We start from the raw sequence: 14,869 nt of genomic DNA on the forward strand, positions 1-14,869 counted from the left end.
ACAGCTGATGGATATCATGTGGACGAGGTGCATGCAACATGGATTTATCCAAAGGGAGCGCAGAGGATAGAGATCACAACCGCCTCCTCCGCTGTATGAATTCCCCATGAAAGGATCAGGGAGGCAGGGCAGAGCAGATGGGGGGAGGTGGAGTGCTCTCGGCGCCATCATCGCATCTCTGGGTGGATGCTCCGTCCTCCTGATAGACCGGCCTGCTGGAGGACCGAAAAGCCAAACCCCCCCGGTGTGAGGGCTGAGGGAGATCCTATAAAGCCCCGTGTCTCAGCACTAGCCTTATCACTCTCTGCCTCTCTGTGACCTGCAGGCTGTTGCGGATTAATCTTTGTGCTGTGTTATCAGGAGCAGCAGCCATGTCTCACGGATGGGGATACGGACCGAGTAACGGTGAGCATCTGACAGCATGATGGGATGTTCAGGTGTAACAGGTGGACACATGCTGGCCCTTTCTCAACTCTGTGTGCAGTGCTGCAGTCAGGAAATGACCATTCCTCAATTAAGATTACACTACTTAAAGTATTACAAAGTCTTGCTAAAAGTATCTTTTATATACTGGATAAATACTCCTTTACAAGTGAAAGTAGGCTACTGAGTTGAGAATACAAAGTAAAAGTATGTAGGTATATGAATACTCTAAATTATTCAGATACAATTCTAAAATCTTAAAATTTTTCTAAAATAAAAGCAGCAAAGCTTAACTTTTGAGAAACTGAAATGTTGTGAAATGTTTCTAAGCCAAAAACAAAGTGCAATATTACTTCCAATACCTTTTTCGTAAACCCACTCAATATGTCAGGTATTTAAATATAATGTTACACGTTTTGATCTGTATCGAAGCCTCATATTTACTAAGTTGTATTTAAGTGTTGAGTGTAAAAATCTGAATTTATAAAGCACGTAGTAACTGAAATAAATACATGCAGTGAAGTAAAAAGTACAATGTTTCCCTTTGAATTGTAGTGAAGTAGAAGTTGCAGAGTAAATAAATACTTGCGTAAAGTACAAGTACCTCAAATGTGTGCTTAAGTGCAGTACTAGAGTAAATATACTTACTCTCCCCCACTGTTATTACATAAGCCTATAGTTCAGTAATGAGGACAAGGTTGATATTAACTTACACATTTAATGTACTTACTAGTAAAAAAGCAAATATTTTATTATTTTATTGTATATTCATATATTTTCAGAATCTGCAGGGCAGTTATGAATCTAGGTTCTGCAAAACAAACTTTTGAAAAACTTTTAAAAAGTGGACTTCCTACCTCACAGAATGACCTGCACATATTAACTTTGTTTTATTTTATTTGAATGACAAGAAAAAACACATTTAAATGTTTAACATGTTTTATTCAGGTATTGTAGGCAGAAGATGATATAACTTACTGACAGTGTTTAAATGCTGCTTCAATTGCAGCGACGTACAATAGCCATTAGCCTTCTGCATGTAAATACTGGCTGTTTTATTTTATAGAAATGATCTTAAAATCATATATATAATATCAGCAGCTGAGTTCACATGAAAATCATTTTGAATATGAAACTTTCATTCTTTTTCAGTCATGTGACATCTGAATATGTATTTCTGCACTATAAAACAAAGACAAGTATGTTCTTTTTACACAAACGTAATTACTTTAGAGAAATTGGAGCAAAAGTGCTCCACACATAAACATGAAGTATTTAATATTTATTTGCAGGGCCTGAAAAATGGGGACAAGATTTTCCCTTGGCTGATGGGCCCAGACAGTCTCCCATCAACATTGTCCCTAAGGAGGCCCAGTACGACTCCACTCTGAAGTCTCTCAAACTCAAGTACGACCCCTCCAACGCCAAGGGCATTCTCAACAACGGACACTCCTTCCAGGTGGACTTCGAGGATGACGCCAACAGTTCCAGTAAGTTCCACAGCTCAGCTACTACTGTTAGGAGACCAAGTCACAGAAATATATTTATGTATTTGCATTTCAAATGTCAAACATTTATAAAACTATACTATAGTATTATTGGTACAGAGTGCTCCAGTGTTTATACAGTGGGGCAAAAAAGTATTTAGTCAGCCACCAATTGTGCAAGTTCTCCCATTTAAAAAGATGAGAGAGGGCTGTAATGTTTATCATAGGTATACCTCAACTATGAGAGACAGAATGAGAAAAAAAAATCCAGAAAATCACATTGTAGGATTTTTAATGAATTAATTGGTAAATTCCTCGGTAAAATAAGTATTTGGTCACCTACAAACAAGCAAGATTTCTGGCTCTCACAGACCTGTAACTTCTTCTTTAAGAGGCTCCTCTGTCCTCCACTCGTTACCTGTATTAATGGCACCTTTTTGAACTCGTTATCAGTATAAAAGACACCTGTCCACAACCTCAAACAGTCATACTCCAAACTCCACTATGGCCAAGACCAAAGAGCTGTCAAAGGAGACCAGAGACAAAATTGTAGACCTGCACCAGGCTGGGAAAACTGAATCTGCAATAGGTAAGCAGCTTGGTGTGAAGAAATCAACTGTGGGAGCAATTATTAGAAAATGGAAGACATACAAGACCACTGCTAATCTCCCTCCATCTGGGGCTCCACGCAAGATCTCACTCCGTGGGGTCAAAATGATCACAAGAACGGTGAGCAAAAATCCCATAACCACACGGGGGGACCTAGTGAATGACCTGCAAAGAGCTGAGACCAAAGTAACAGAGGCTACCATCAGTAACACACTACGCCGCCAGGGACTTAAATCCTGCAGTTCCAGACGTGTCCCCCTGCTTAAGCCAGTACATGTCCAGGCCCGTCTGAAGTTTGCTAGAGGGCATTTGGATGATCCAGAAGAGGATTGGGAGAATGTGATATGGTCAGATGAAACCAAAATAGAACTTTTTGGTAAAAACTCAACTCGTCGTGTTTGGAGGAGAAAGAATGCAGAGTTGCATCCAAAGAACACCATACCTACTGTGAAGCATGGGGGTGGAAACATCATGCTTTGGGGCTGTTTTTCTGCAAAGGGACCAGGACGACTGATCCGTGTAAAGGAAAGAATGAATGGGGCCATGTATCATGAGATTTTGAGTGAAAACCTCCTTCCATCAGCAAGGGCACTGAAGATGAAGCGTGGCTGGGTCTTTCAGCATGACAATGATCCCAAACACACCGCCAGGGCAACGAAGGAGTGGCTTCGTAAGAAGCATTTCAAGGTCCTGGAGTGGCCTAGCCAGTCTCCAGATCTCAACCCCATAGAAAATCTTTGGAGGGAGTTGAAAGTCCGTGTTGCCCAGCGACAGCCCCAAAACATCACTGCTTTAGAGGAGATCTGCATGGAGGAATGGGCCAAAATACCAGCAACAGTGTGTGAAAACCTTGTGAAGACTTACAGAAAACGTTTGACCTCTGTCTTTGCCAACAAAGGGTATATAACAAAGTATTGAGATGAACTTTTGTTATTGACCAAATACTTATTTTCCACAATAATTTGAAAATAAATTCATTAAAAATCCTACAATGTGATTTTCTGGATTTTTTTTTCTCATTCTGTCTCTCATAGTTGAGGTATACCTATGATAAAAATTACAGGCCTCTCTCATCTTTTTAAATGGGAGAACTTGCACAATTGGTGGCTGACTAAATACTTTTTTGCCCCACTGTATATTCCTTTTGGCCAACCCAGAAGTTAGCATCACAAAGGCTACCTCAACAAAAAGCATGGGATTTTTCTAAAAGACTTGGTAATATTGCAGAAAATGTCTGGCCAACGTACGTTTATGCTACTTACATTTTGTCCAGCAGGATAGTCTCTGCATATTAACACTAATTTAGGATTTTTGAAGTGTAACTGCAATCGGCAGAAGTAAAACGCTAACGTTAGGCTTTAAACAAGCTACATGAGGGCGCATCACCACCGCTAAGCTAATGTTTCACAGTAACATATTTAGTTGTCTCACCTGTTAGAGATCGCGTTTTTATGAAGCACAGAAGCTTCAGACACTCAGTGGGGTATTTACTGATGGGTTTTTTTGTTGTTAAACTAATATTCAAATCTCTTCAACTTGCATTAACCGCAGTCATAATTCTAAGCTTAAAACCAAAAACATATTCAAAAAAACATTTGAGATCAAAAACTTCATGAGATAAAACGCTGACTTATTCCTGGTTTTAGGACTCATGCAGCTCTGTTGTACATGCACTTGTAATATTCTCTATCATATCCAGAAAGGTTAAGCATTAGTAAGCTCTATCTGGTTGTCCTGTCCTGCCCCCACCCCTGCTGTATGTACCAAGTAGATAAGAGCGTGTGATGATGTCATCACTGTGTGAGTATCTGGAGGACATCTGCCCACCCTCCCCGCTGCACTCACACTGTTTATTCGTAATCAACAAACAGTGTAAATCATCTTCAAACTTGAATTCAAAATTAAAGTTATCATGCCATGAAAACACAAGTTATGAAACATAAGGAAACGATAAAAAATACACACGCCAAGTTTATTATGGCACCAAATATGGCCCACTAGAGCAGAATTAAGACTAACAGTGACCCACTGGTTTCATTTCAAGGTTAAACCCAATTGAAGGTATATTCAATTCAGAACAGAAAAGTCCAAACATGGACCCACATTTCCTCAGTTACCCTAAAACCCTGGATGCAGTATTTCCCATGATGCACCTCAATGTGTGTTTCACATGATTGATTTTCAGTGACTAAAAAGCTAAAGTGCTGCACATTATAAAGACGAAATAATCTGGAAAATATCTAATTGCAATAGTACGAGGGTGATTCTATTTCAATAAAAATCTGATAATAATTGTCTATAATTCTTTCCATCAATGGTCTGTAGAATGTGTAGCACTACAGACTGACATTTGCATCTGTAATGACTTGTTTTGTGCTCACCAGCCCTTACTGGAGGTCCTGTTTCTGGAACATACCGTTTGAAGCAGTTTCATTTCCACTGGGGGGCCAGTGATGACAGAGGCTCCGAGCACACCGTCAATGGCATCAAGTTCCCCTGTGAGGTATACTTAACACACCTGCGCTTCACTAACACCTGCAGTAACAGGTCCTAAACAGCTGGTGTGATATTGAAGGTGGTAAACTATCCTGTCTTCGGCAAGAGAATTCAGTAAAAAAAAATATGCACCTAGATTTCTAGGCTATACTATTCCACCAAGTGTCATAAAAATCGGACCGGTCGTTTATCTGTAATAATAAAGAAAAAGGTGTATTCAATACATCCGATCACGGATGCGCTTCAAAAGCTATTTTTTCCACTTTGTGATTGTGCACAAAGACTGAAAAAACATACATTGGTCTTCTTTTTAGAGCTCTGTCTTATTATTTGTAAAACATCCACATTATTGTAGTATATTTTGGAGGACATGACAAACTCTTTGTAGCCTGGATCTTAAAATGTGGCTCTTTTTCCTGTTAGCTTCACCTGGTGCACTGGAACACTAAGTACCCCAGCTTTGGAGAGGCAGCCAGCCAGCCTGATGGACTTGCAGTGGTGGGGGTCTTCCTCAAGGTGAGTCAACATCCCTAACAGGGCCTTCAGTCTGACTGTACTGGAGGCTGGGAGTGGGGGTGTGCTTTAGGTATTCATGCCCTTCAAAGGGCGATGTAACGTTAAGAGACAATCTAAATAATGAATGCTGGATTTACTGTACATTTAACTGTGTTTGTATCTGTGCTGTGCTTCAGATTGGTGCTGCCAACCCCCGGCTTCAGAAGGTTCTGGATGCCTTGGATAGTATTAAGACAAAGGTAAACAATCAGGGGCTAGAGAAGCTGAGCCTTCCCTAGAAGATTGGTCCCTTTATTATTGTGCATACCAATGATTCGTAAAAGTCATACATGCTACTGCTACGATACATTCTGATTAGCCACTCCAAATATCAGGTTATATAAGGTTTTATATTCAACAAATACATTTAACTGTGCAATACATACTTCCACTCTCACTACTGTTTCTTAGCTGCTAGCACACTACTTCATACACGGTACACTTATTTAAAAAGAAATACTGCTAGTGGTTCTTTTTATTGTCCACCTGGGTGTGTATTTTTGTAAGTTGTCATTTGTGTCATTTCTGTTGTTATCTTTAATATTTTATGCATGCCCCTTTATCAATATTTTGCCTTTTTTTGGCTTTTGACTTTTGCTGTAACAATTTAAATTCCCCCTCTTTGGGACGAAGAAAAGTGTTCTGATTAGTGATCCGGTAACTATTAAGAATTTCACTATCAGAGTGCTAGCTATGATAGAATTCTGTCAGAATAAGCAGAGTGAGGCTACATGTATGTTTGCACAGTAACGGATGGTGTGTCTGCATTAGCATAGTTTTGGTCACAGCAACAGTATTTAGTAAATCCATTGATCATTTCTGTGGTAAATATGATTTAGCTAGTGGTCGATCAGGCTTTTTCCAATAAACGTAGTGTTAACATTTCAATTGTTCATTTAATTTCAATTTATTTAATTTTTTGTTGTTGTTATGCGCTAAATCATTTGCTATCACATTAGCCCGGCATCATTGATTCTCATTTTTATGTAGCCTTGTAAGCTACCATATTATTCTTACTATTCATATTATTCTTACTATTCATATTCTATCATTATACCAATATAAACATCCAACCCCCTTTAGCTAGTTATGGTTTGGCAGAGTGTCTATGATGTTGCACATCTTCTGTGGTGTTTAAAACTGAAGTATGATATTACGATAGTTGGTCAAATATTAGCTTTCCATGTCCTGGGCCTCAAAGGCCGCCTATATTACAAACACACAAATCCATGCAATTTCAAAAACCTTTTTGCCAAATTAGTTCATTTTGTCAATCAAACACTGTGCTTTCCTTCCTTTAATAACTCCCTCCTTCCTCTTCCTCCGTCCTGACACCTGCAGGGGAAGCAGACCGTCTTTGCTGACTTTGACCCAAAGACCCTCCTGCCTGGTTCTCTGGACTTCTGGACCTATGACGGCTCTCTGACCACGCCCCCTCTGTTGGAGAGTGTCAGCTGGATCGTCCTCAAGGAGCCAATCAGTGTCAGCTCGGCACAGGTACATACTCACTCTTACTCACTGACATTACATTTAAGATGAGCAGGTCCTGCTTAATACACATGTTGAGAGATGACATACATGATTAAGACTTACTGTGAATGACTATCCTGTGTTTCCTGTGTAAAAGCCACATAAACAGTGACACACAATGATTCTGCTCTGCTAACAAGTTGATATCCATTTTTACCTTATAGACCTTAATCAAAAAAACTATAAAAAAACTGTAACTCCAACATCCAGATATATGGACATGCACAGTGTTGTTTTCAATGTTGTTGGACAAAATTGCGTACGTAGGGTTAGAAAACTCCTGCTGTACGATTTCTGTTCTTGGATTGCAGAATAATTATAGCTTGTTTTAGTATTCAAATACATGTAATATTGAATTTGAAGTTTGAGAGCCAAACAACTGAAGAGAAGCCCAACTGAATTGCACACTAAATATAATCTAAATATAGCTAGGAAGGTCATAGAGTGTTTCAGTGCACATATGCACACTTGTCTATGTACATGAACGTGCACAAAATAGCTTTGTGGCCGTTCTTAAATACAGACATTCTCCTTGGCAGTCCACCTACTATGTGGGTTGGACATGCTGCTTTTCTATCATTTAGTCTGGTGAGGATCCTGCTGAATTATCCAGTGGAAGTTTAAAGTGTTTCACTCAAATAGAATAAAGGAAGGCATGAGGTGTTAAGCTTTAGGGAGTCTGAAACCCCCCCCCCCCCACCCACCCCCCAACATTTTTTTATAAATAAATGTGGAATTAACATAGCTGGCTATTTCGTCATATCTATCTTTTGTACTGTATTTTAAAATACCGTCTAGATCCTCTAATTATGTGTTTGTGCAAGCTCTAAGGATGTTGATTTAAACATTGCCAAGGTCAAGAGGGAGAGAAGTCATATCATGCTTTAGAGCAGGGTGTGTCTGAGCCCTGAAGACCTTGTGTTTCACTTAGATTACACTGACAGTCTGTATCGCAAATTTGCAGTTTGCATTCTTTAGATATTTAACACTGCCTTCCTCTAAAGGTTTAACACTGTTTGACCTCCCTAACTGATAGATGTTCGCTTTAAGAAGTGAGAAATGTTTTTTAACAAAGGAATAAATATGGCGATGCACAAGTACTGCGCAGTTTAACACATACTTTGTTGTGGCAGAGAAGTGCAGCACTGCAGAGTGAGCCTGCTGAGCAAAGAAATCCTAAAGCTCACCAGCTAGCTAAAGGCTAAACGGCTCCCAGAGGAAATGCTGTTTACTGCAGCCTGCTGCTTTAGTGGTTTCACACACACAAACACACACACACTCACACACACACACACACACACACACACACACACACACACACACACACACACACACACACACACACACACACACACACACACACACACACACACACACACACACACACACACACACTTAGATAGCAGTGAGATAGTAATGAAATAAAAAATAAAGTAAATATACTGAACATATTTTGTGTAGGATGATGCTTTATCTATCAGTCTGCTGGGAGAAATTGGCAGAATAGCTGATATTTGTACAGTTTTATATAACATTTCGCAGGTGTCATAATAAAATGACCTTATACTTCATAATGCTACAAGTGTTTAAGCAAAATGGGACTACTTTCAGTGTCAGCAGGGCGGTTCGTTGCACCACCATGTGCACATCGGAGATAACAGCAGAGCAGCATTAAGGGATGTGGGGGTGGCTCTATACAACACTTAGATAAAAGGTATACAGGGAGAAGTGAAGCAGCTCATTGCATTAAATACTGCCTTGCTTGTAGTTTAACAGAATCCAGGTAATGTGTCCTTCCGCCCCAGGGCCTGTGCAGTAATAGCACCTAATGCTCACCTGTTTTCTCCAACATACGTCAAAGTGCACTTTGATTTGGCCAACTGAGGATACAAGAGCTCATGGGGAGGTTTCATCATTCATGTTCCAATGAAACAGATGCTTTTAACTGCAGACAACATGATCACTAGTTTTAGAGAGAGGCAAAACAAAAGAGAGACATTGAAGATGACTACGCAACAATAAGGCTGAGGAGTTGATGATAAAACATTAGACATGGTTAAATAGAATATGGCCTTCTGTAGGAATGCATACAGTATGTGCTGAAAGCTTTGTAATGCCCACTATGTTGATGAAGACTCCCAGAGATTCAAACACCAGTAGAAGCCCTCTCCTGGACCTGTTACTGCAGGTTTCCACTTTGCCTCAGCACTTTATTGCAGTGTAGCAGAGCTCTGGTTTTCTGTTTCTGCACACAATTAATCCCTATCTTTCTTGAGCTCAGTGTCATTTCTGTGTTTTCTGTCTTACAGAAACATTACAAATAATATGCAGTGTATACAGTCTATATGACACTAACAGTATGGTGCGTACGTGTTCAGGACACAGGTTCATTGATTTAAACATTACCCAATCACCACCTTGTCTCTCCTTCAGATGGCAAGGTTCCGTGGCCTCCTCTTCACAGGAGAAGGAGAAGCTCCATGCTGCATGGTGGACAACTACCGCCCCCCCCAGCCTCTGAAGGGCCGCCAGGTCCGTGCGTCCTTCAAATAAACAGCGCTTCATCTTAACTGCCTACTCCTTCCCTCCTTACCCAAATCTTCATTATCCTATTATTCTCCACATGCAGTCATCTTATACTAGCCTTAAGGAAATTAACTTGAAGTAGGTCTGCTTAAAGTTTCTATAATATAGACAGACTGGATGTATCTAGAACAAAATAACAGATTATTGAGCTTTGAGACTATTAAGACATAAGCCATATTTACATTTATCATGTCAAATGTCTCGTTTCCAGATAAAGTGCAGATGATATTTAAGATATTTTAATTGACATTAAGCCATGAATATGCTCCATAGACAGACCATAGATTTATGATTTGTGAGTAGTACGAGTAAAGACGCATTTATGACGCATCTCCAACCTTATCTGGGGGGTGGATGCATGAAGTGTAAATTGGTTCATAGGTTGTGCACTCAGCATATTACATACATATTAAATACCCCCTTGGTCAGACACTGCCTTAATACAGACACATGTGGTCTTTTAGTTTATATAAGCTAACATACAGACCCGAGATCTTCTGAAATGGTCACAAATACTAAAAGAAAGAGAGGAATTATGGCTCCTAATCTCATAATTAGAAATATTAGTGTCTATTGATGTGCAACAAAACAATATGCCTTTTCATTCACAAAATATACTCAAATAGAATACATTATATTCTAAAATGTATGTCTGTGTTATCGTAGGGAACTTAATAATTAATAGCATTTAAAATACAATTAATATATATTTTTTTGTTAGCAGCGATGCACTGAAGTAAAAAGATATACAGATGATTTTTAATGTAAACCTACAGCTAGCTTATTTAAGGTGAATGTAGAATAAGTGACATGCTGTGATGTTTGTCAAAATGTCTCCATGCTTTTTAATACAGTAACGATATGCCTTGTTTGAAAATGAAAACATTTATCAATTTTCTGAAGATTCCTTCTATGCATTTCATTGTTGTGTGAATTTGTTGCTCGGATTGTGAAAGGTGAGGTTTTCATTGATGCCTCAGTTTCAAAAGTATTGATCCTGAGTTTGGGTGTAACATCCTGCATTGGTGTGCACTCTGGCCACACTGATAATGTTTAAATATACACTGAAAAAACTGAAACATTGACTTTACTGCAATGTATTATGTTAAGAGATTTCACATAAAAGTATTAGGTTAGTTGAAAGCAATAAGTTGAACCTAATACTTATTATTTCAACTTAATATTATTGCTTTCAACTAACCTAATACACTTATGTGAAATCTGTTGACATACACAATACAAAGTAAGACTTTGAAGTAAAGTCAATGTTTCAGTTTTCTCCGTGTACGTACCGTATGATCACTTCATGATGGTATACAATGCAAAGCTCCAGTATGTTGTTTGGCGGTATTTGTGCGCACTAATGAATGTAGTAGAAAATGGACTTCCAATCATTTTGGTTAATGTCCCTCCATTTTTTTTATTAATACTATGCCAACTGAACTACCTATCACCACAGTGCATTAAACATTGCCTTATGTAAGAGCTGTTGAGTTTGAACAAATAGAAAGGAATAACTTGTGACTTTGCATTAAAGTGTAAACATAGAATGTGTCATTAGATTTCTGTCATATTTCAGCATGTCTATCGTCATTAATCCTTTAACTTGAATTAGATCAATGGCAGATATGCATTAGAGACCTGCGCAATGTTACTTTTTAGGTCTTGTATCAATGTTATAAGACAATGAGTGTGGCTATAGTGGAACCTTTAAAAAAAATCGCTCACATTACAGATGGAGAAATGTGTTTCATGGAATCTGTCATGTCATAATGGAAAATAATTTTCAATAAAAACAAATTACACGCAGATATCTGTAGTTGTCCTTTTTTTCCTCATAACTCCTTGTCATTATAAGCTTTCATTTAGAAAACATTCACCAACTTCACGAAACATGCACAATGTTTACTCAAAACAAAATACAAACGCTGCAAGAATCTCAAAACACAACGGAAACAGGGACACCAAAAAGTGACGCACACAGCTGGGAATGGAGTGCTTGGTGACGTTCAGGGATTATAAAGCTGGCCAACTATCACTGTCACTGGGCAATTACATTGTTAAAAAAAAGCAGATAAAACTTACTTTTTTGGTAAATTTCCAACAGCAGTGACAGTAAGCCAACTTTATAATCCCTGAACGCCAACAAGCACTCCGGTCCCAGCTGTGTGCGTCCATTTTTAGTGTCCGGATCCGTTGTGTTTAAACTTCTTGCAGGATTCTTCGTTTGCATCGCTTCTGGAACTTCAGCGCATTTCTCTAGCATTGTAGCATGTTGTAATATCGATCAGTCTGTTGAACCTGCCGAAATATCTCAACACTGATTCGATTGCCATTGACATGCATGCTTTTCAGAGGAATAATCCTATTGACTTTTGTTCATCCCCTTTTCCTCTAGTGCAACCATGAGGTTTCAGGGCCAATAAGCAAATGTTAAACTAAGTTGGTTAAGACAGGTATCATTATTTTTTACGCTTGGGTATGATAGTATTTGTATTGTGCTATATAAAGTATTTCAACATTTTGTTGCTAAGTTTCCTTTTTGTGAGTGAAGAATTGACTTAGAAATGTCTAATGAGGGTGGATGGCATGCTTTGGAGTAATAATTATTGCTTTTCACGAAACACTTTACAGACTTTAATGTTCATAAAATCAGATTATTAAGAAAGAGTCATTATAAATCAAATATAAAAGAGTGCTGCCACATTTAGAAGGAAGAAGGGAGGTTCTGGCTAGAGATGGCCTTATGTAACAATGTTTGGCTGTTTGTTGTCCTCTACCAACACTCCTTTGTTTGAGTCCTCATCAGCACAAACCATTAACTGGACGGGCTTTGTTGGACATCAGACCGTTTAACAATGTCTGTCCTCTCTCACTGTGTCTCAGCTGCATGGATGGACAGGAGGGGGAGATGATAATTGAGACATAAAAAGCTCAGATGAAAATTAAGATAGTTTCACCATATTCAGTATTTTTGTTTGATTTGAAAAAAAAATTGCATTTGATTGAGGGGCTTTCTAACATCATGAAACAATGTTGCACAGGTAAGGGGTGCACAGCTCTGAAATACAATGAGCAACATAGTAACAGAGTAGGACAAAGAGGAGATCTGATATATTGTTGGCATTAGGTCAGGGGAATATTATAGTCTATGTAGTTAGGGTTATGAGGTATTGCAGCAGATTCTGGCTAATGCTAAAGATGCAAGTGACTCAACAGTTCAGACTCTATCGAAAGCCAGACTGGGGCAACATATTCTGTATGTTTGAAACAGAATTAAATCTGAATAATAGTTGTCTAGTGTTAGTAGTGGGTGGTTGTGTGTGTGTCTCCCTCCTCCCCCCCCCCCTCCTCTCTCTGCACCTCCCGCAGGTGATCCCAATCCCAAATCAAGGCCTGTATAAAGGACTGAGGAGCTGCAGCACCCAGAGTCCCTTCTCCTGTGAGCTGTATGGACGGCACTGGGTGACAGTACAGCCAGTGGTGTCTCTGTGTGAGATCGAGTGTTGTATCTTTTTATGGGTTTTTTTCTCCACTTTCTCCAGAAAGTTATTTTATTTTGTCTTCAGTTTGTTTTGTAACTTGGGCTAGTGAGCCATCTTTATTTTCGATTAGTTAAACAACATCTTACTTTTTGGCCAATGAGTTATTTTTCTCCTGGTCATTTTATATTTTGCTACTTCCCTTTGGGGGGATATAATGAAGGAGGATTGAAGGCATATGTTCATGGATTGATTTATCAATCAAATACTTCTAGTGAGAAATAAAGAAATAAAGAAATGTGCATTGCCTTGTTGGAGAAAACCTATCAATAAAATACTTGTTTTATGTGCTTCTTCTGAACAATCACTATACTTATATGTTCTAAATAAAAACAGTTTTTTAAAAAAATGCCTTTTTATTTAATACCTGATAACATTTAACAAAGTACAAATAATCTGCAGTGTCTTCCTTTCAACCAAAAACCTGAAGTGTGTTAACCGTCTTCCAAAACCGAAATAATAAAATGCTCTTGTAATTTTATTCTCCAAATCCCTGATGTTTACCTGAACAGGGGCCCTAATAATGTATGGAAAAACTGAACGGCAAAACAACACAAATCATAAAGGATTTCTCCTGTAATGTGTGTTACTGTTGTATCTGCTGCTGCTTCCTCTCTCAGTGTCTCCTTGTCCTTGTCCACTCCTGTCTGTTAATGTGGATATTAATGAGAGGACAGATGACCTGGAGTTGGCAGCAGCTCCACAGAGACCACAGAAAAGACATGTCGGCTTCAAAGACACACTGGAGAGGCTGAGTGTGTGCGTGTGTTTGTACGGATGTCAGGATATGAATGGAGCTTTGATGAGTCTCAATGGGCTCCCTGCTCCACAAACAGGGCCACTGTTTCACATAGACAATGAGAGGAGAGAGGAATATCCCTGAAGATGCTTTTGGTGTTTATGAATATGAGGGTTGTGTTGTCATTGTTAACATGATTTGTGTTAATCCGCTGCTCTGAAGATGTGCTTTGATAGAGAGATGCATGACTAATCCTCTGTTTTAACTGCAGATATTATGTAATGCAAGGATTCCCTCACAGAGTTCTCCTCTCTGGCACTCCAACCACCCCTCCCCCGTGTCCCCGGGTAACAGTGCCCCTCGCCACAGCTGAGTGACAACAGTAACCATGGCAACTGCATGTTCATATAAAATATAGAACAGAGGGTGAAGCACTGGAGCAGTGTGCAGACTGACCTGAGCTGTGTGTTTATCTGCAAACAACTCATTCTCACGGGACCAAAACATTCTGCGGGGGTGGGTTCTATAGGTTTTTCTGCATGTAAATGGTCTCTCCACTTGTAATGGTAGAAATAATTATATCAATTGTGTTGTGATCTGAATATGTACTTGTACAACATTTATTTTACGTTTGCCTTTCCTGGTGTATATTATTTAATTCCCTGTTTTTGACTTTGTTAAAGTGACCTTGAAACTATGTCTGTGGAGATTATGATATAGGCTATTTCTATCTCAAAACGTTGTTTTCTTAAACATTGACTGGACAAATGTATATTGAATTACTTTGGAAAAATACAAATAATTAACTTTTAATTGAAGGTACAAATTTTGACAATTAATTTAAAGTTTGGAGATTGGTACCCTCTTATTCTCTCTTTTCACATTTAAGTACTGTCTAATTG

General features: G+C 38.9%; 1 protein-coding gene across 1 annotated transcript; it reads left to right on the forward strand.

Annotated features, from left to right (window-relative positions):
* cahz (carbonic anhydrase) lies at positions 1-11,495 on the forward strand. Its single transcript, XM_063885865.1, has 7 exons — positions 1-405; positions 1,716-1,913; positions 4,904-5,022; positions 5,439-5,531; positions 5,708-5,770; positions 6,912-7,067; positions 9,534-11,495. Exons 1-7 carry the CDS (start codon positions 372-374, stop codon positions 9,651-9,653), a joined length of 783 nt encoding a protein of 260 aa, XP_063741935.1. The 5' UTR covers positions 1-371; the 3' UTR covers positions 9,654-11,495.
* Positions 11,496-14,869: the final 3,374 nt, after the last annotated feature.

The sequence above is a fragment of the Eleginops maclovinus genome, chromosome 6 (genome assembly GCF_036324505.1).
Source record: "Eleginops maclovinus isolate JMC-PN-2008 ecotype Puerto Natales chromosome 6, JC_Emac_rtc_rv5, whole genome shotgun sequence".
NCBI lineage: Eukaryota > Metazoa > Chordata > Actinopteri > Perciformes > Eleginopidae > Eleginops > Eleginops maclovinus.

What these genes read in the sequence shown, in the direction of transcription:
- cahz (XM_063885865.1), top strand. Translation starts at nt 372, where the DNA reads ATGTCTCACGGATGGGGATACGGACCGAGTAACG. An exon ending in TGGATAGTATTAAGACAAAG is followed by an intron (nt 5,771 to 6,911) that starts GTAAACAATCAG and finishes TGACACCTGCAG; the next exon opens with GGGAAGCAGACCGTCTTTGC. An exon ending in TCAGTGTCAGCTCGGCACAG is followed by an intron (nt 7,068 to 9,533) that starts GTACATACTCAC and finishes TCTCTCCTTCAG; the next exon opens with ATGGCAAGGTTCCGTGGCCT.